At 33.7% G+C, this 20,772-nt stretch overlaps 1 protein-coding gene across 3 annotated transcripts in view; it reads right to left on the bottom strand.

Moving 5' to 3' along the window:
- The window catches only part of PPP4R4 (protein phosphatase 4 regulatory subunit 4), a 68,663-nt gene that overhangs the window by 3,612 nt on the left and 44,279 nt on the right, over nucleotides 1-20,772 (bottom strand). For 2 of the 3 annotated variants that reach the window (XM_027729400.2, XM_039382675.1), the window contains 15 exons: nucleotides 18,556-18,725; nucleotides 17,427-17,546; nucleotides 15,858-15,935; nucleotides 14,332-14,415; nucleotides 12,879-13,061; nucleotides 12,045-12,150; nucleotides 11,120-11,267; nucleotides 8,696-8,840; nucleotides 7,800-7,841; nucleotides 7,634-7,708; nucleotides 5,551-5,626; nucleotides 5,017-5,097; nucleotides 4,599-4,692; nucleotides 4,094-4,164; nucleotides 3,181-3,319 (listed from right to left, as the gene is read on the bottom strand). In XM_027729400.2, the coding sequence (XP_027585201.2) occupies nucleotides 3,181-3,319; nucleotides 4,094-4,164; nucleotides 4,599-4,692; nucleotides 5,017-5,097; nucleotides 5,551-5,626; nucleotides 7,634-7,708; nucleotides 7,800-7,841; nucleotides 8,696-8,840; nucleotides 11,120-11,267; nucleotides 12,045-12,150; nucleotides 12,879-13,061; nucleotides 14,332-14,415; nucleotides 15,858-15,935; nucleotides 17,427-17,546; nucleotides 18,556-18,725 (1,612 nt within the window). The remainder of the gene's footprint in view (nucleotides 1-3,180; nucleotides 3,320-4,093; nucleotides 4,165-4,598; nucleotides 4,693-5,016; nucleotides 5,098-5,550; nucleotides 5,627-7,633; nucleotides 7,709-7,799; nucleotides 7,842-8,695; nucleotides 8,841-11,119; nucleotides 11,268-12,044; nucleotides 12,151-12,878; nucleotides 13,062-14,331; nucleotides 14,416-15,857; nucleotides 15,936-17,426; nucleotides 17,547-18,555; nucleotides 18,726-20,772) is intronic. The other variant, XM_039382674.1, reaches the window with a different exon arrangement.

The following is a 20,772-nucleotide window of genomic DNA, read 5'->3' as shown; positions in this document are numbered from 1 at the left end:
CTACATTATTTTCACATATCTGAAATGGAACAAAGCACATGTTTGAATTCATGAGTATGGTAAGTGAAGAACTCAGTTCTCCATCAAAGTCACTTTGAGTTTTGAAAAATTCCTGGAGCATCATCATATATGAAATCAGAAATTCTTCATCCCTGCAAACTGCACTGTATTGTCAAAAGTGAACATTTGCCAATATTCAGTAGAGCAATTTTATGGAAAATATTATGCTTAAGCAATTAGACAATATGTTGTCCAAACATATATCCCTTTGAACTAAGAATCGTTCATTATATCTGATTATATTTTAATTATTAAACAACATGTTACAGCCCACATAACACACCTAATTACTTAGAAAAAGCAACATATTAGAAGTTATCTTATTCAAGTTGTAGAGCCAGCAAACTGAAAGCTAGGACTTGCCAGAATTAAGATGAGATGGCCAGTGCAAAGTTTAATCAGCACATATGTAAATTTACATGATGATATAGTCTAACTATATACTCAATTATTATTTTCTCACAAGTTTTCTGCCTAAGTGAGTCCACTGAAGGTGAGCACCTATTCTATTGTACTTCTCACTGTACAATTTTCAAATTCTCCTCTCAGAATCATTTCTGTCAACTGCTTATATACTTGGATATCAATTTTTTCCATCTTTCAACTTAGAAAATAATGTTTCCTTGAAACCGGCATGTTTGCGTTTATTTATTTTAATATGTGTATATTTGGCACCAGGACTGACTTTCTGAATAAAAGAAAGATAAAAGGTACACTCAAACATATCTGTGATTAATGAGGTTATGCAAATGAATGCATTTACCGCCCAACATTCCTTTATCTGTATCTCTTAATTCCTCCTTATAGAGCTGCTCCACTTTCTTATGAAAATAATTAAGTATTGGGCCAGATTACAAAAGAGAAAATGAATCTACAGCACAGTAGACATTATATCAACTTGAGAGATGTGTTTTCCCTCAAGAACACAGAATATAAAAACTCTTATTCAGAACTAAATGTACGTCATCCTAAGCCTCTTCTTCTTTCTCCAAAAATGGTTTTCTTCCCCTAGTATATCCTATTGGCTTCTGACACCATGCAGTTTAGGGACTTTCTGAACCAGAGAAAGCATCCAGATCATTGCGTTTGATCAGATACAAACTTCTAAATACTCTGCTGTTAAGGTATTCATGTGGGAACGGTAGGTTGAGACTTGAAGCTGGGTGAGTCTCTTACATTTCACTCTCCTGCCTGAAGACAAAGGTGCAAACTGCTCTGTGTGAGCCTTTTTCTGTCCCTTTGTATTCAAGCAAAAGGTATCAGTTTTATTTTAAGTGACAGATATAAAAACCTTAGAAATACGGTAAAGTTTTATGTTATGTAAAAAATGTCTAAGTAACCTTTGCATCTAACTGCTTTGTGAATATTAATCCATTTATTTTCCCCAAATCCTTGTGAGACATGAGTAATTGAAATTCCTACAATGATTGCTAAAAAAAAGATCATATTTGAACTTATTTTCTGGTTTTAAAGCAAGGGAACAGAGGTATATAGTGAAAGAAAATGAGGTTTTGAGCACACCTAATTTTTGAAACCACGTAGCACTCTATGACATTTTACATTCTCAAGGTACATGTCCCATTTACTTTACAGATATCTGAAAATGTCAGCATGTCTACTAATCTAATAGTTGAGTTTGAAACGATGCACTTTGAATAGTGACCACCTAATGATCACCCATAAAAAGTCTGAAGTACTGCGGGTATTATTAAGGAGAAAGCATTAGACACTGGCAAAGATAGAGACAGAGGGCACTGTGATTTCACATCTTAAGGACAAGTTACTGTGAAACCACTTAACACAAACAGTCCATCTTCATTCACTACTTACCTTCCAACCTCTTCTACCAAGAAAATGCAATTTTAAAAACAATAGATCACTACACAAGCTTGACTTCATTCCAGAAAAAAATTATCTTGTACAGTGAAGATGGTAAAACTCCAGCAGAAAAATTCAAGTATACAAGTAGATAAATGAATGCTGTTCAGAGAATTTCTTTTCATGTTTGTTCAACTTTTGAGTGCTTTATTTTACAATTTACAAATTCTATTAACTTAAAAGTGGGAGGGACATTTTTTGGTTTGTTTTTTAAAGGAATCTGAAAATACTGAAATGGAAAAATATATTCATACTGATACTTAACTCACCAGAAAAGACCATTCAAGAGATAACACTATTTTTTCCTCTTTATATCTGGCAAACCAGTGTAAGGTGTTTCCTCTTTCCTACCTTGGCTTCTACTACACAGATCTACTTTTCTAAACAGCCTTGCTTTCTTGCTACAGCTGGCTCATTTCCCTTCTCCATTCTGCTTTGGCTACAAATGAAAATCTCTGCTAGCCAAGAAAAGTCTCAATTTGAGCACCCAAAATTACAGCTAGTCCAATGGCAGTAATTTAGACCTAAAAGTTACAGTGTAAAAGAAATCTTTTTTCCTGCCAGTAAGATAATGGAGATTTGAGTATGTGTCACAGTGATTTTCTAAGACTTACAGTTTTATCATATGAGCAAACAAATACATTCTTGATTTTGTTCTTGCAAAATGTTGAACAGTTTAGGCTGATGTTTAAAGAGAACCAGCCTAAGGCAGATGTTCAGCACTGAATTTTTGATTTATCTAAATGGCTAAGGCAAGGCAAAGAAGGCATTAATAACAAATAACAGTACCAGTTCATTTTAAGTCTCAAGATTCATCATTAAATTGTTACATAATGATACATAAACTATATAAGCACATAAAAAGAAGGACGATGAAAAATTAAGTAGTCTAAAAATACTTATATTCTATTTCTCCATTTACAGGCAGCTAAATCACTGTGACTGTAATTATTATATATCAAAGGCACTAACCTTCACTTTGTCCCATTCTACCCTCCCCAGAATCTAGCAGCTGAATGCAAACATGTGCAAGAGAAAACAATGTGAAAGACTAATTAGAAGGTAATGCCATCTTAGAAACACTTATAATTGCGTACATCACATTTCTACACTGCTATTTTAGTGTTTCAAAATCTGTGTGCAGCAGTATCTTAAATACAGGCTGAATTTTACATGGCTCCTTTGAATTGCCTTTGAAAATGTTCCCCGTAAATTTGGTTTAACCTCTCGTCAACCACTTACATGCTCATCCTTCGGGACTGACTCTCCTTATTTCCACTGTTCTTTTGGTCAGCTGAGTTAAATAAGTTGCGAGAAGAAGAACTAGAAAGGAAGGCAGCATTCCCACTACTGCCAGTAGAATGAGTCCGGAATGAATCATCTGAAATAAAGAGTTGCAGCTTAGATAAAGAATTTTGGTTGAAAAAAATAAACACAGAGTAAACAGAATGAGCTGTTTTTCCGGTGGCAATAGCGGCATATTTCCTATGGCACTAATCCAAAATTTTAAGGGAATGGCTTCAATTTAACATTTCTTCAAGTATTTTTATGATAAAAACAATAAATAATGAGAATACACATTTTTTAAGAAAATATTAATACATTTAATGTATGAAAATAGCAGGATTTATTTGGCCAATCTTTAGCTGCTTAAAATGTAGCTATTTAATATAATTTAATTGTCCAATGGCCATTAGTAGTGAATGGAAAGGTTCCTCTAGGAAGTCATTCATTTCAGTCTTATCTTTAATCATCCAAAATCTTCAACATCTAGTGGAAAGAACTGAAAACAGCAATTTCTCTTTCTTAATTCAGTAGAAGTTATACATAATACTCCTTTTCCTTTTGAAAAAAAGGTGGGAGCAAACTGCAAATCCAACCTTTTTATGGTATCCAAAATTCCAATTGGGTCATGACAAACTCATTTTATTTTTACTACTTTTAAATGCAACTTTAAGCAAATTTTTTTTAAAAAAAAGAAGAGCCTGAAAAACAGACTAACTACACTAGCACTTAAATGTTCAAGTGTACTGGATATCTATATGCTGCTGTCTTTAGTAGAATGACGTTTTACAACATGCCTGTTTAATGGAGCTGACATATTCAACATCCACACAAAAAACTAAAGTAAAACATAACATAATAACCTACTTACCACTAAAGGATAACATACAACTCTTTCCCATTCCTGATACTGAAGATGTATATCCTGTAGCAGAACTTTTACTTAGAAAGCAAACAAAACAAAACCAAATTGCTTATTTCAGAAAGTGCTCCTCTCACTTGTATCATACTGCTGTTTAATCATCTTGGATGTTATTTCTGAGTTTGTATGAAAAAATTAAATGAGAAAGTTATGCTGAAATCTCTTCAATAATGTACAAAATTAGATTTAGCAATTCATATCAAAAATTATTTTTAATACATGAGAGAAGGTGACATATTAACTTAAAAGGAATTCACAAAACTTTTTAGGCTTCAGCGTGCCTTAGATGGTATTTCTTCCCTCAGTCAATCAATTAAAGAGAAATGTAAAAATTTAGATCACAATTCAGTGAGCACATCATTACTTGCATAGATTCATGTGCATATAATTTCATAACAGCTGTCTATTAGTACACAGTTGCCTATGAGGTAAGCAATGAAGATAATAAAGATACTTAGGACACTTGTCTATGTTGCTGTATTTTGGATGAAGTGCTTGAGTACTGAAAGACTGGCTTCGAACCAACTTGGATTTTTTTTCTTCTTTGCCTAAAATTATAAAGAGCAAACAGTTTTTAATATCAATATCATTGCATTTCCTCAATAATTAAGAACACTTTTAAATATAGTTTCCTGTCAACCCATGGTAGCTGAAGAAATGGATTTAAATACTTTAATAGTGAAAAAAACCCAAACCTTGGGTCACTATTTATATACTAAAGAATAAAAAAAGAACCTAAAAACCACAGAAAACACATTCACTTCTAGGAGTGGAATGTTTTCCTTTGTATAGTAGATGAAACTTTGGTCCACAGTGGTCAACAGTGGAGAGAGACCAAAGCATTCTAGGAGAATTTTTAAAACAGTTCTTACCTGCTGATGTACCAGAAGAGCTTCCAGGAACAGAGAGATTGATACTTTTTGCCAACACTGATGATGCTTTACTGTCTCTACCTACGAAAAAAAGTCCGGTATAATTGCTTCTCTCTTAAAACTTAGATTTATATAAAAGAGAGGACATAACATATCACAGTCCTGGGACAAACAGTAATAAATATCTAACCCAGGGCTACTAACACTTCAGAAATACCACAGAAGAGTATTTACATTACATGCCAAAATAAAAAATAACAGAGAATTTAAATTGTAATGTATTTTACTAATAAAGCCAAAATAATATCTATATTATTATATTATTATCTTATTATATATGTATACTATTATATATAATATACAATGATGCTAGTTTTCATAAATAATTTTAGAAATACATAGAAGCAAATTTTATTGCCACTTTCCTAAACTCTATTCACGGTGTAAAGTGTCTCTTTTCTGTTCTTTTCGCTACTACCTTTGTAGAAGAGTAAGGCATGCACAAACAATATATACACAAATAAATAAACTTACGCTTCTTTTCAAACATTTTATCATTAATATTTGTAGATCTTCCTTCAGTTTGCTGCTTCTCTTTTTCTAATTGTTCCTAAAAAAATGAATAATTTTCTTAAATATTACTCAGGAAAAAGTAAATAAATTGTGTTTCAACAAGGGATTGCTTCCAAATCACTCAGATAATGGTTCATTTTTACTCTCTCCTACTAGTAGTACAACCCCTAGTGAATATCCAGAGAACCAATTAAACAATACAGAAAGAAATCAGGCAAAATAGCTCATAAAAATCACACTCTGAAAAAAGCTCAGAGTTGAAGTTCAAATCTATAACTTATTATTAAAATAATGCCTGGTCTTTGGGTTTTTTTATATTTAAAAAGATACAGAAATTTTCAGCTGGCAATGTAAAAATTTTCTGTTACACAAATACTCTGAAAACAGAACTGGCAATATTTTTAATTAAATGAAATACAATTCAATGAAAATGTTTTTCTCAAATGCTAAGGTGTGTCACATGCTCAAATATTATAAAGGTCTCAAATTAACATCTACAGTTTGTAAATCTTTATGCAAAACAAAATCAGCTATGTAAAATTGTTCATGGTCATGGAATTTATTTGCCTTTCTGTAACATTAGGTAGCCTTAAAGTATCTTCTATTTGGTGAACAGATATCACTCCAACTTCAAAAAATTATATAATATTAGCTTATTTTCTGTACCATCTTCATAAATAAAAACTGTTAAGTGAACCATATTTGTTCTACTCTATTTTTTTTTTTTTCATGTCACTCTAACTACTACCCAAGTTAAAAAAAAAGAAGAGGTAATTAATTACGGTCAAGGTTTCTGGAATATAGTTTCTGCAAAGTCTACTAAAATTAAGGAAACTTATTAACATATTCAGTATTAAAGCTTTAGCAGTCAGATACATTTAAGTGGGCTGAATGGCTCTTCATCTGTTCGGGATTGCAACATGTCCCAATTTCCTGTGTACACCTCAGGCTCCCCAAAAGCATGCCTGTCACAAACAATGCCTGAGGCCTTTGTGATACAGAAGGTTTGCCCCTATCAATGGACTATATCACAGGAATTCTAAAGTGTAGCTGTAGAAACAGTGTAAAAATCAATGTTATCATACAATACACAGTAACACAGAGCACACCAGAGGCTATCTTCCACTGCCCCAAATGCCTTCACTATAAAAGCATTCACTGTATCCACTTGAAGACTGTTAAAGCTAAGTTCAAGACTTTGAATGTGTGTATGCAGGTCCTGAGAACAAAGTTGAACTGCTTGCTCGTGATAATGGGAGGTGGCAGGAAGGACATAAATCAGGTGTATTTATACTGAGCAAATCAGCTGTCCAAGAGAAGACCTGCAGGACCTACTGAAATCAAAGCGGACCACAAACGTAGGAAACAATTAAATTGTTTGGACAGTCTTGAATCTGTTCTGGTTCTCTATAGAGAAGTTCATATATTACAAGTCAAAGGAATCGTGTTAAGGAAATTCAGGATCTTCTAAATCCTATCAGCTTCTTAGCTTCTCCCACCTCGGGCTGGAGAGGAGGCAGCGGAACGGAAGACACAGAGCACTGCAGTAATCTAATCTTGGCTCTGTGAAAATGTAGTACATGGTGAAGATGTAAGCTATGTGGTGAAGGGCCTACTGCAGCTTTTGTTTTTCTTCTTTTTCTGGGTAACAACAAAGCCTGTAACAGACTGAGCCTCCTTCAGCCTCCTTGGGACAAAAGAAGTTATGACATTAATTTCCTTGCCTAGGGAAGCTGTATGTGAATTCTGAGGTGTTCCAGTAATCAGTTTATTATGTTATGCGTGGTATTTTTCAAGAAACTTCAGTTTGCCTTTCTAATTGAGAAGCAGAATTTAGTGAGTAAAGAAAAGGATGTTAGAAAAGGATGTTATTTGTTACTTTGAAGGACTTAACCTTATTGTAAAGTGTAAAATGAAAACACACACAGATTATGAAACTAACAGGTCTCTCCTTAATATCCCTTTTCCCTACCTTAAAATTATTGCTTCATTAATATTTAGCTACGATCTGTTAAAAAAATGACATTGTACTGATAAAATATACCATTTCCAAAAGGAGATGCTCTTGTCTCTCTTTTTCTTGATCCAATAAATCATTTTCGTAAAATCTTTTCTGAAACTTCAAAATAAAATCAATAAAAATAAAAAATCACTATATGAAAATGGAAATTTAAAGTAGTCAGTAACTATTAAAGTTAGTAAATACTTACAGCATCTACAGAGATCTCCATTCTGTCCAATTCTAACACTGTCTATAAAGAAAATTAAAACATTATTTATTATTACTCAAGAGCATGCCATGCTTTTAAGGAAAAAACTGTTTTTTCTTCTTAAATACTTGAAGCCTATGCTTTTATTGTTGTGCTACAATGCAGTTAAAAACTGTCAGAGTGTATTCTCAGAGCCCTGTTGAAACTCAAAATGAATAAAATCATAGAATATCTACATGGAACTCAAAATACACTCAAGCACTGAAGCAAGAATGGCTAGAGCACAAGCTAGACTGAAAAAGAACAACTCAGGAATCTGTGAATAACTCAGAAGGCTCCATGCAGGTGTTCATCCAACCTCTGCTGCAGATTGGCCCTGTAAGGAAGCCACCTACTTTCACTATTTCACTTCATGATTTCTAAATGTGAATGTATGGGTATTCCTTAAAGATGCACTTTTTTTGAATATTCACATTACAAAGGCATTTGTAACGTTTCAAAATTCTGCAATGCTTTATCTGTATATTGTATAACACAGATCAAAAAGATATCACTATCTCAAAGACCCGATCAGTTTTACTAGGATCAACATTTATTCCTGTCTCTAGTCATCTGCTATTTTTTCATAAATGGTCATTGAGCCAAAATACTGAATCTCAGTTACTAGAAAATAACTGCAATATAAGTAACCAAGGAAACATCAATGCTACTAAATTTCACAGAAGGCACTATACTACATCTTCTTTTTAATTGTTCAAAATTTCATCATAGACAGTGAAATTTTTTAATCTCCTGTTCTTACGTTAAAAAAATCAACAAAGAGCATAACTTTAGTCATCCTAACTTTTAATGATTACCCTAAAGACAAAACACTGCTGAAAAAGAAAAATGCTTACTCGTTTCACAATGGTCAAGACATCTTTGTCTTTCTCTTGACACAAAAGTTTCCTTATACATAATTCCAACTGTTGAAGTAAATGTTTATCAGTGGGAATCTTCAGAGTAGATTTAACTTTTGGCAACAAATAGCATAGCTTCATTCTACCAAAAAAAAAAAAAGGTAAATATTCTCTTTTTAATGTAGATGTTTAATAAACATTATCGATTTCTCAATGTATTGCATGCTAACACTTGACACAAAATAATTAAGGTAATAGCTCTTATTTTTCAGAAGTGATTGTTGCTTATGTGTTGTTTCCACACATACTGTAACATTTTCAAAAACTTCACCATAGACCAGGACTACAGTCCTCTATCTTGAAGTCCATAAACATGTCTTTGGTTTGTTTTTTTTTAATCTGGAAAAATAAGCAGACCTCTGGATTTCCTAAATTTCCTCTGGATTTCTACACACCTAACTTAATCAGTTATCTAAATATCCTGCAAATCTGGTCCATTGTGACAAAGGAGTTGCACCAAAAATCATGTTACTGCAATTCCATACAACTGCAAGAATGAAGATGTATTGGAAAGATTAAAAGGATTTAACTATTTACTGGGTCCTAAGAAGAGATAGCACTTCTTTCCACTACCTTATCTTTCTGTTTCTATCTAGAAGTTGCCTCTGCTTGTCCTGGCTCTGCTACTGACTGGACCTTTCATCAGCTCAGTCAGTCCAACACTCAACTGACTAACCTAACAGGAGACTAACTTACTTGAGGGAGAGGGTAGAAAAACTGAAGAGTTTTCTGATGGCTTAGTGAGTTTAACCAGCCTAGAAAAAGGCCCAAAAAGCAGTCCTCAAGGCAATGGAAGGGGTGGACACTGGGTAAGAAGCTGTAAGCTACTCTACTGACTGAGGAAGCAATTTTAAATGCAGTTAATTCAGAGAGAAAAATTATTCATATAAAATAACAAAGAAGAGAAACTTCAAACTTAATATCTTGCTGCTCACAGACACTGTGGATACATTTTTATCACTAGAGTGCCCCTGCGAAGCTCAGCTTTGCCTGCTTTCAATCTGTATGGCATAAAGTACTTTAGGTGAATTTAACTATGACTGTCTTGTACTAAGGTCTGAAATTGTCCTCGGGGAACTCAACCCCCTAAGCTGGAAGACAGGAATGGGAAGCAGAATGAAGTCCCCATAATCCAAAGGGAAATGGCCAGTGACCTGCTACACCACTTAGACACACACAAGTCTATGGGACCATTCGGAATCCACCTGAGGGTACTGAGGGAGCTGGTACAAGAAATATAAATGGCAGTATGCTCTGTTGTTCTCAGAGTCCACTGCCTTCTGATCAGAAACATTCCTGTGCCAGAGATGGTAACTTTGTGATTATAAACATTCAAAAAAATTTCTCATATGAATTCATATTACCAGTTTTATACCTTCCATTTTAACTTTCACCATTTCCCACTACAGATTTACACCACACTGTAGAAAGCCAGAATAATATCTCCCTAAGTTTGTTTTAAAACCATCAGCTAACAACTATGTCTAACCTCTAAACTTCACTCCACTGAAGACAGTGCATTCCTTTTGTAAAAGGAGTTAGAGAACAATCCAGAAAATACTTATGAAAAAATGAATTTTAATGCCAGCTAAGGGATTGCAAGTTGGTTCAAGTTTCTATTAAATTTTAATATTGTATCAATAGAGCTTTTAATTAAAATATTTGTTAAAAGCACTAAGCTACTTCAGATTACATACAAATTTAGTTTATTGTTTCAATAACTTAATGACATGAGACATGAATGTTAAGCTATATGCAAAAAATGGCTTAGTTTTTGGGATCCTGCTGAGTTGAGATGTGGTAGTTACTAAAAGAGTGTCTATTTAAACAGTTCACTCGGTAGTACACAGTATCCAGTGAAGCTTACTGAACACACACATGTATGTGCAAATTATGCTTATGTAAATCTGTGCATTATTATTAGATGAAGTAGATACACTTTTACATAAGGTAAAACCTGTTATAACTTGTTAAGCTCACACCACTGAAGGAATTCCTTGAGTGTTTCACTTTACATGTAGTGACAGTGAAATGCATGGAAAATAATGGAGACTGAAGTTATATTCTCCCCTACACCCATGAATCTTTTCATCTATCACTGGCTCCTCTGCCTCATTGTTCCCTTCACTCCCAAACCCTAAGGTTTTTGATCAGTCCCCAAACACTCAGACTGACCTGCTTCTGTGGTTTTCTAACACCATTCCCATACTCCCCTACACCTTTAATAGTGATCATCCTGAAGGCTCTTTACTTTTTTATTCAAGTCCCATTATTTAAAAAAGTCATAAAACCTCAAACAATATTTCTTAATATATTATTTAAAGTTTTTTTTTCCTGTACACTGCTACATATTCTTCATACCTCACATTTGCCACTGGATCATGTGTAAGTTCAAGCACAGGTAGAAAGAAGTATTTACAGAAGAATGATTTTGAAAACAGTTCCATAATGAATTCACAAGTATCTAAAAAACGAAGTCTGTTCCAATAACTTTTTCCTTGGCCCAGTTCTGAAAAATAAAAATCCACAGATATTATCTATCAAGTTTTCAATGTCAGATAGAAAACATTTCACAGGTTGACCTTTGACTCGAAGATAACAAACATGCACATCAAAAGGCATAACTTCTCAGCCTATCTCAACTCTTCCTTTTAGTGAAAAACTAACATTCTGAATTCGATGACCATTTCTGTCAGTGAGCACTTGAAAAAGCAAAAATAGCAACTGAACTAGCTACTGTGTTGAACAAAGACCTGTATGCCTTTCAAACCATGTCACAGGTATATCAAAATTACTACTAGCATTAAGGAATGCTAATGGTAACTGTTAAAACTTCTAACCTATCTTTAAAACACATAGCATACACCAAAAAGTCAAGGTGACTAATTGATTAATACATTAATTTCTGAGATTTATTCAGTACTTCTTATGCTGAAGCCTCTAGACAATTTTATTTCTAACAGAGGAATTCTTCTTTGTATGTTGCTGCACCTACAGTTTAGCAATTTTGGGTACAAGAAGTAGGTTGGAGGGATCTTAGCATATTATCAATTTCCTACACTGCCTCTTTCCCAATCCCTTTACATTAGCTTCAGATATAGTCCTCACATATGCACAGTACATTTTGCCTGGTGATAGTATGAGCTGGTGATAGTATGATAGAATGTCTTCCAAGTGTAATCCCTCCAATGATGGAAGGAAATTACACTGAATAAATATAACTCTAAATAGATCTGCAGTCAAAACTAACTTGCATCTCCAAGTAATCAAGGAAAAATTATCTTACGTTCAATCAGTTTCTGAATAACCTCATGTCTCTGTTCTTGTTTGCGATTGTAACGCAAATAAATGCAGAGAGTTCGAGCAGCTGCTTTTTGGACTGGCAGGACATTCTTGAAAAGGAACACAATTAAAGGGAACACAATTAAACCTATCTGAAAGAATATGACTAAAAACATATAAAAATTCTAGAAGTAAAAAAAAAGCTAAAAAGTAGCCTAACTTTATAGATTTTGAAATAATTCTCATAATGTCAGGGGAATAAAGACGTTTGGCCAATTCATGAGACACTTCTTTATTCCTTCTGCTTATTCAACTATTTCATAAGCAACTTAAAGTATTCCATGTTTACATGGCACCTTCTGTATTGTAGGTGTCAGAAAATAAAACAACAGTTTTATTCCTGAATTAACTCAGTAAAATTTCAGACTAGTAGCTCTAAATGACCATTTATTTTAGGAATACAGTGTTCTTTCATAAAGAACAAACTCAATGTAAAGAAATGTATGGAATCAGGATAAAGAAGGTATATCTCAGAGGAAAAAGTCTGCATTTAACTAGAAACAAACTGATAATGAACACAACAAAAGGAAAAAATGCTTGGGTAGGAGGCAAACCATGACAAACTGTCAGTCCAAATTTTGCTCCTCAGATAGCAGGAAGTTTTCAGAGCAAATTCAGACTTTAATTAAAAAAACACAGCTTGATAAACCATGCACAACGAAAAATAGTACTTTAAGATCAACATAACGCATAAAGTACTACACATAGCAAATATCTGATGGTCATTGCTCTAACTAGCATAAGCAAAAAACAATGAGAACGTGACAGGTGGGCTCACATTTGTCAAAATGATTGTCAACATTCTGTGAAGAAAACGGTAATAAATCTGATCACTTGATATGATATGAGGGAGACATGCATATTTTTGTAGTAATTTCTCATGTGTTCTCCATTTTAAAGAAGTCGCTGCTCTCTGTTCTGCTGTTGTTAATGCAGGAATCAAGTCAGGAATGGAGAGTAACTAGAAACAGAAATACAAACATTAATTTTACATTGTCTAGCTTTGTGTCATGTTACTATGCTTAAAAAGCACATCACAACAGTATAAGAAGGGAAGAGATTTTAAGGGGTCAATTAATTCTTCTGCTCAGACAGGATCAACTGTGACCATTTCCAGTAGATACTAGTCTAACTTGTTCTTAAAAAAAAGTAATGAAATTTAATGAAGGTTTAAGCAGTAAATTCCACTTTACTAATCCAAAAGCTATTGCAGCACTTAAAACATTTTCATCTCCAACCCCTTCTCCTGACAAAGTAAAACTAAACACTGTTCTCTTTGTAATACCCTTTTACAGATATGAAGACCCTAACACCAACTATCCTCAGTCTTCTCTTTCTCAAACCAAATTAAACCCATTTTTCTTCTATCCTCTTAATCTTTGAAGTTATTGTTTCACTTCCCTAGTTAATTTTAGTAGGAATTATACACCTTTTCTCAGTAGGAGGCAAATAATTTATAGTAGCAAAGCTGAATTCTCTTTAGCACTAAGAAAAATGCAATAGACTGCTACACTTGACATTGCATTTGCTGTATGTTAGATGTATCTAGAGCTGTAAACATCTGACAAATTCAAATCTTAAAACTACACTCCCAACTTCTGTTCATACAGAACAAGAAAATAAATTTATTCCGTTCTTGTACTGTTGCAATATCTGAATTTATCCATATGTTTAGGAAGTATGCTCAAAACAGCATCTTGAAGCAAGAAATTATCTTTTCCATCTAACAGGTGAGGAGCCATGGAATAAACCATCATCCAGAGCCATATGCGATTAAATTAGCAAAGTTGGGAGCTGAATACAGATCTCTTAAATCCTAATTCAATGCCTTTGCTTCACGAAATAGATTTCCTTCTAGCAGAAGCTGTGTCTGAAAAGGGCAACCATGGGCAGTTGACACATCAATATAAAAAGGATTTGAAATTCGGTGTTAGCTATCACTCCTTTAGCATGAAACCAAATTTTGTTTTCACTTAACTGTGGTTAATTAGAAAAAAGAGCATGGATAAACTCTTCATTTTCATATTGAGTCTAATCTTTCAAAACCCTGTTTTTATTGTACAGTTATAAAGTCACCAATCAGAAAAACAAACAAACAAACAAACAGAAACTTCTTATTTCTCCAAAGCAGAAACTAATCATGAAAGCCATTTAATACCAAATGTGTCCAAACTTTGCTACTACCTTCATTTAGAAAGGAAATTTTAAAAAAGCACCATGAGAATACCCACCTTGCTTTCTGATCCATTGTTTTCTCCTCTGTTAGCCATTAGTTCAAGGATTTCAGGAAGGTGACCTACTAGGGCATCTAACACCTATTTAAAGAAAGGCTGCATGAAAGAGGTCTGTAAATTAACCCAAATCCATTTTTAATTCTCACCACCATATCCCTGCTGACATCTCTTATGTTACTGCTCTCTCATGTTGAGACAAAAAAAAAAAAAAAAGGAGAAGCACTGGAGTTGCATTGATGAGGACTGAGATTTAAAACTGGTATTTTAATATAGTAAGTAATATAAGTACTACAGGTCTCAGTTTTGGTTTATGTGATCAGACAATGTTTTCTAAACTATCCACAGCATACAGTATTTTAAAATGAAGATTAATCCTTGACAAAGATCTATATTTCAGCAGCAAAGAGCCACAAGAAACAAAAACATGCTTTTTCATGTTTGTCAGCTGCATCTTAAATGGCATTTTTCCTGTGTTAAGAAAAAATGCAGTTGATAGAAAAAATAGAATACATAGCTTACATTAATAGACTAACCCTCCTTTCAAATGTTGTGAGACTTGAAACTCGACTAGGAAAGTATGTAACTAAACATTCTTTGCAACAATTCATAATGGATATAAGATAAAGTTCAAAATATTTGTTATTATTCATATAATAAACATTCAGGGATCAAAACAAGGAATTTTTCAAAATCACCAGCTGCTTCTAAGTCTCAACTTTCAGGTGTTCAACTTGAGAAATATTCTAATATGGGTCAGAATTTAGTAAATTGTAAGTAGATGTTCTATCAACAATTTTAATTTCCTTGAAAACATCTAACAAAAGGTACTGAAAGAAAAAGGAGTACCTGAATACACAACTCATTTTTCCATGCCATATGCAAAGATCCTCATAGAAAACAAAAAAGATCAAGTACTGGAGTAACTGGTAGAAGAGGAAATGGTGCTTTTTTTCTCAAACATAAATATTTTTCTTTTTTCAATCTAAAAAATCTCACTATGTTGACTGCAATATAGCTAAGTGATTCATTTATGTAGGTTGCCTTGGATCAAAACTCTTTCTATAAATCTTGATCTTTGAACCACACACAACTTTCTTCATCTCCTTTTCTGCTGGAGAATGAAAATAAAACAAAGCAAAAACCTTGAATGCTATCACCTATTATTATAATATAGTATATTATAATATAGTATAATATAGTATAATATAGTATAATATAGTATCAAACCCAAAACTTTCCAGCATTTGCAAGGTAATAAATAATACAGCAATTAAAACTATTTAGAATTAATATTTTAAAAGCTAATAAATTCAGTGTGGGTCTACTAAATTCAAACACCTCCCTGTTTTCCTCCTTTTTATTCACAGAAGGCTGTCATCTTTATACAGCATCTGTGAAACAAAAGTAAAAGCTGTTGATCATTTCAAATTGTTACTCTACTGTCTTACAGCAGAGTTATTAAACATGAAGATAATCTGCCTCAATGTAACAAGGAAAAGGAAGTTCCAACAAAAATGTATTACCTCCAGTGACTCATCCTGTAATAGCGTAACCAGTTCTTTATGTATTGTATGCACATCAGAATTTAAAAGCTTAGCAACCTAAAAAATGACAGTAAGATAGCAAGGTGAAACATTCTTTAGTTTCATGGCAGAACAACACATATTTACTCTGCAGCAAGCATGAAGAAGGGATGCAGAAAAATTTGTTTAATATCAGCCTCCTAAAGTTGTGTGCTTTCCCACTGATCACATTAAAAATACACTTATACAAAGAATATGTGTCAAGAAACAGGTCTATTATCTGACTCTGAAACATGCTTTTAGAATTAACTCTACTTCACATTTACCAGAAATGTTTAAGGTTGTACTGCAAGGCTAGAAAAATTCCTTATGGAATATTCAAATGTTGTACGTCATGCACCTCAGGAGAGTCAAAAGTCAACCTGCCATATAATTTACAAAAGATTAAATGTAAAAATTGGTTTAGCCTGAATTTAGGTTTCCTCAACCTTTCCTTCTGAAGTTTTTACTCCTTACTTCTTTGGAGTTTTTGACTGTGACTCACAAGTCTCATGTAAATTTCTAAAAAACACTAAAAGTCCATCTCCACACTGTTAAAAAGGTTTTATAGCAAACATGAGACAAACTTGAGAAATGAGATTTTTTGCCGTAAGGAATATTTAGATGACGTTTTTTAATTTTTTTTTATTTACATAAGCCAAGTAAAAATAAAAGTTTACTTCCAATCAAGATGAAGCTTTAAGGAAATGGCTACATGTTTTTTTTAAAAATAACCCACCTAGCAGTGAATGCCATAAACTACTCATTTTTGGCTGTCACGTGGTTGCCTAGTTATGCTGTTAAAATTAAATCAACGAGAACTAAACGTACATTCAGACCACAGTATAATTTTGCAGGTTTTTTTAAATGAGTTAAAATACTTTGCTTATACTCAGGCAGTACTTTACTAGTGTTATACATCTAACACAAAATATTATGTAGAATTAGATGTTAATTTTACAATTGCAACAATTATGTTGGATTATCATTCATTAAAAGAAGGCATCAACAGGTAACGAGAACTGGAAATCCATCCATTCTTACGATGGTGGAAATAAAGCCATTTGTGCCTCTACTAGTTTCTTAAATGTTTTATGCAAACTGCTTGATTTACCAATTTCCCCAGTAACAAAATGGGATAAAAGCCAAGCTCAAGTACTGAAACACAAGGATTCTCAGTACAAGACTTTGAAAACCTTGAAGATTTCCCTGTATGGGTTTCTATATTCAGGCGATAGTATCTTAATTTCTGGAATTCACTCCATATAGCTAATATCACCTATGCATTTGTACATTTTTTAACTTTTATGAAAATAACTGAGTAGAATTTACATAAACTGAATGGAATTATAAGAGCATATATGCTTTTACATCTGCAAAAATTTCCAAGTAGTTTCATATTAAATTGAGCATTTAACTTAAATATCCCTCATAGAAAACCAGCATACACCAGTAAACTGTAAGCTTAAAGAAGAAAACAAAATAAAATAAAAACACCAAAGTAGTAACAAAGAACCACTGTGGACTTACTTCAAAGAAGCTTATGGCCATAGTATATCTGACAGGAACTTCAGGGTCATGACAAAGGCAGAAGAATATAGAATATAGTTCTAAATGGAAGTTCTTTGGATCCACAAAAACCATCATGGCCTGTGGAAAGATAATGTCCTTTATTAACTATACAGCTGAAGGACTACACTACCAGAGATTATCAGATGAACTTGAGAGAAAACAGGTTGTTATTTTAAGTAGTAAGTGTGGAGTTTTTGATGGCCTTGTTAAAACACAGGCATCAGACAAAATCTGGAGTTGAAAACTAAACTGAATTTATATTATCTTCCAGACATGTTGCAGGCTTTTTTTCTTACAACATAGACTAAAACCATGAGATATAAAACCTTAGTTTTATAAATATTGTTAATGTTTCTGTACACTAGTGAAAGCTGCAACTGGTTACTTCAAAAACACAGAACGTTTTAGCAAGCAACAAAGCAAGAATCTGAATTTCAACATGATTGTGTGTGTATATACCTTGGTTTTGCTCAAATAAGCACAGACTGCTTGTCTTTAAAAGGTGGAATAAAAATAGCTGTCTACTGGCTCTTGGTGCAAGCATATTTTATTTGAATACAAATGCAGAATGTCAAAACAGAAAACAGATTTACAGAAACATGACTGGTATATTTAAAGACCTCACATAAAATTGAAAACACTTCCTGTACTCAGGCAGGAACATGACTAAGACATGAATCTAACCATTCAGATTCAATCTTCAACTCCCTGGAATGACAAGACACACAGTGAACGCAAAACTGTAGCTTTGGGTGGTTTGAAACTGGGGACTGTTTCACAGCCATTTTCTTGAAGCCTTTGTGCTCAGAGTTTGGAGAAAATGTGTAGGAAACAACAAGAAAAAGTAACCTCTTAGAACAGCATTTGCTCAGTCAAAACTTGCCAATAACTTTCTGAGGCATTGCAAAGAGTAATCTTTCCAGGTAACTCTTTTGGACAACCTTATTAACTTGAACTGTGTAGGAGAGAGCTAGAGTCTAGATAACAATGAACTATTCGAGAATAACTTCTCTATCACTCATGCAGTCCTATTTAGTAAACTATATGCATGACACAAGTTATTTACCCTTAACTTAATGTTACTTACTGGGAAATTGTAAGCACAGTTCTTCCTCACTGAAATATACTTCTTTTCCTGTTCCAGAGTTTGAAGTTGTAGTTGATTATCATTGTGTCCATTCTCCTGCTGTAAACCCAGTGTGGAAAGTTTCTTATAAAATTCCAAAAACCGTAAGTGCTGTTCAGGAGTAAAAATGCCTCAAAAAAACAAAACGAAACAAAACAAAACAAAACAAAACAACAAACTTTCCTCATTACAAATGCTATTAACAATGTCCCCAAAACAAATCTCATTTAAAAATCTATCAAATATGTCAATTTTATCCCTTCTCCCGCCACCTTGAGCCTAGCAGAGTATGATCAGTACACAAAGTACTCAGAACAAACTGGAATGCAACTATCAAGAAAAATGAAAAAATTACAAGTGCATTAGTAACAAGAGACTAATCAAGGACAGGCTCAATTTTCTGCTCAAGAGAGAGAAGAAAGCTATCAGTGATTGGTACCAAGAAGGCTGAAATGCTTAAAGCTTTTATTTTCTTTCTGAAATTCCACTAGTATCATCAGTCTCCGTACAATTAATAACTGTGACAAAGATTCAAGCTTTAAGTAGAGAAGGAACAGATCAGTGAATCCTTAAACATGAAAGATTTTCAAAATGTGCAGAGTCAGATGGGCTTCCTTCCAGCATTCACAAGTATTTAAGTACAGGCTGCTGAAAACTTAAATACGTCAAGTAACAGAAGAGAAAAGGGCTGAAGTAGTACTGACAGTTAATAGCTGGAGAGGGGAAGGACAAGTCATATCATTACAGATAAGCAGGTTACTTTCACTTTTTTGAAAAAATTGAAAACACACACAAAAAAATTTGAAAAATCTACTTCTAAATACCAAAACGAAAACAAAAAACCAGCAGTAGCCAATATGGCAAAAGGCAAATTTGTCAAACTGATTATTCAGTTTCCTTCTAGTATGGGCTAACAGGACCTGTGAAACGAAAAAGGCAGCAAAGATCATGTTTTTCACAAGCAAAATAAGGGAGTGGGAAGAAAAGATTAAGAACTACAAAGGCGCTCCAAAACTGCTTGGAAAAACAACTAAGAGAAAGTTACCCATAGATCACTGACAATATAGGCAACTGTATAAAGGTCTACCTAGTTCTGGTAATATTCAGTATTTCCGTTTATTTTTTGGATGTTGGGCAAGAGACTTTGCTTATTCTGTATCTTGATAACAGTAACCAAGGACCGAGACCGCTTATTCTTCAGAACACAGAGTTTAAAAAGATCTTCAGGAACTGGACATAGGGCCTTATATAATTTCATTAGGACAGCAGTAAGGTACCACGTTTAGCCTGATCTGCATCGCCTGCATAGGGCCAGGAAAGAGAAAGACTAACTAGTTGTTAGATTTATTAAAAAACCAAAAAAGGCAGTTTTTCATACTGAAAAATGTAAACAGCAATGCATCTTGCAAGACACATGAAGTAACCCTTTCACTTTGTTCAGCTGTCCCAAGGCATAACACTTCAAGAAAAACACAAACTTGCCAGACAGAGTTCAGAGGTGAAGAGAGAGAGCAATTAAAGTCATTTAACCTACAGAAAAGAAGACTGGAAAGACATGATAAATACAGGATGAACTGTCCTAACTCTCTGTTTCTGGAAATAACAGTTTGACACTGTGGAACAGCCATTTCAAGTAATTTGTAGTGAAGCAACGGTCACTTTTGACCATGAATGATTATTTCAAATACTGTAAGAAAGATCAAAGGTTTTAAAGGGTCTAAGGGGAAATTATAATGTAAACCTATGATTCTCTGCTGTCCCCCCACATGTAAAATACAGTAGGCAGAATTATCAAGGAAAGACCTGTTGTGCTCAAGTGAAAATCTGAGCGTAAATTATGGGCACAAAAATTATGGGTGCAGATTTAGCCTCAGTTGCAGCTGGGAAATCCACATGCCATTAGGTCTCCTTTCTCCTCTGAAGTTCCTTATGGGCCACAGTCTGTACCGTGTCTTAAAAAGGAGATCAAGTGCACACACAAAATTAACATCATATGGTTTTCAAATGTCTCTATTTTCAAAAATTCAGTCATCCAAATCATAAGCTCCAGAATACCCAAATAAATCAGTCAAACCAGTAAACATAAACCACCATTTTCCATCTCTGATCGTATGTAAAGAAAACAAAAACAACAACAAACAATAAGCAGATGATCACCCAAAGAGGAAATTTCCGAAA

This window comes from Pipra filicauda, unplaced genomic scaffold (genome assembly GCF_003945595.2).
Source record: "Pipra filicauda isolate LSUMZ 115617 unplaced genomic scaffold, ASM394559v2 scaffold27_size4233163_pilon, whole genome shotgun sequence".
Taxonomy (NCBI): domain Eukaryota; kingdom Metazoa; phylum Chordata; class Aves; order Passeriformes; family Pipridae; genus Pipra; species Pipra filicauda.
The sequence above is the reverse complement of the archived record's forward strand: the minus strand, read 5'-3'. Positions and strand labels throughout refer to the sequence as shown.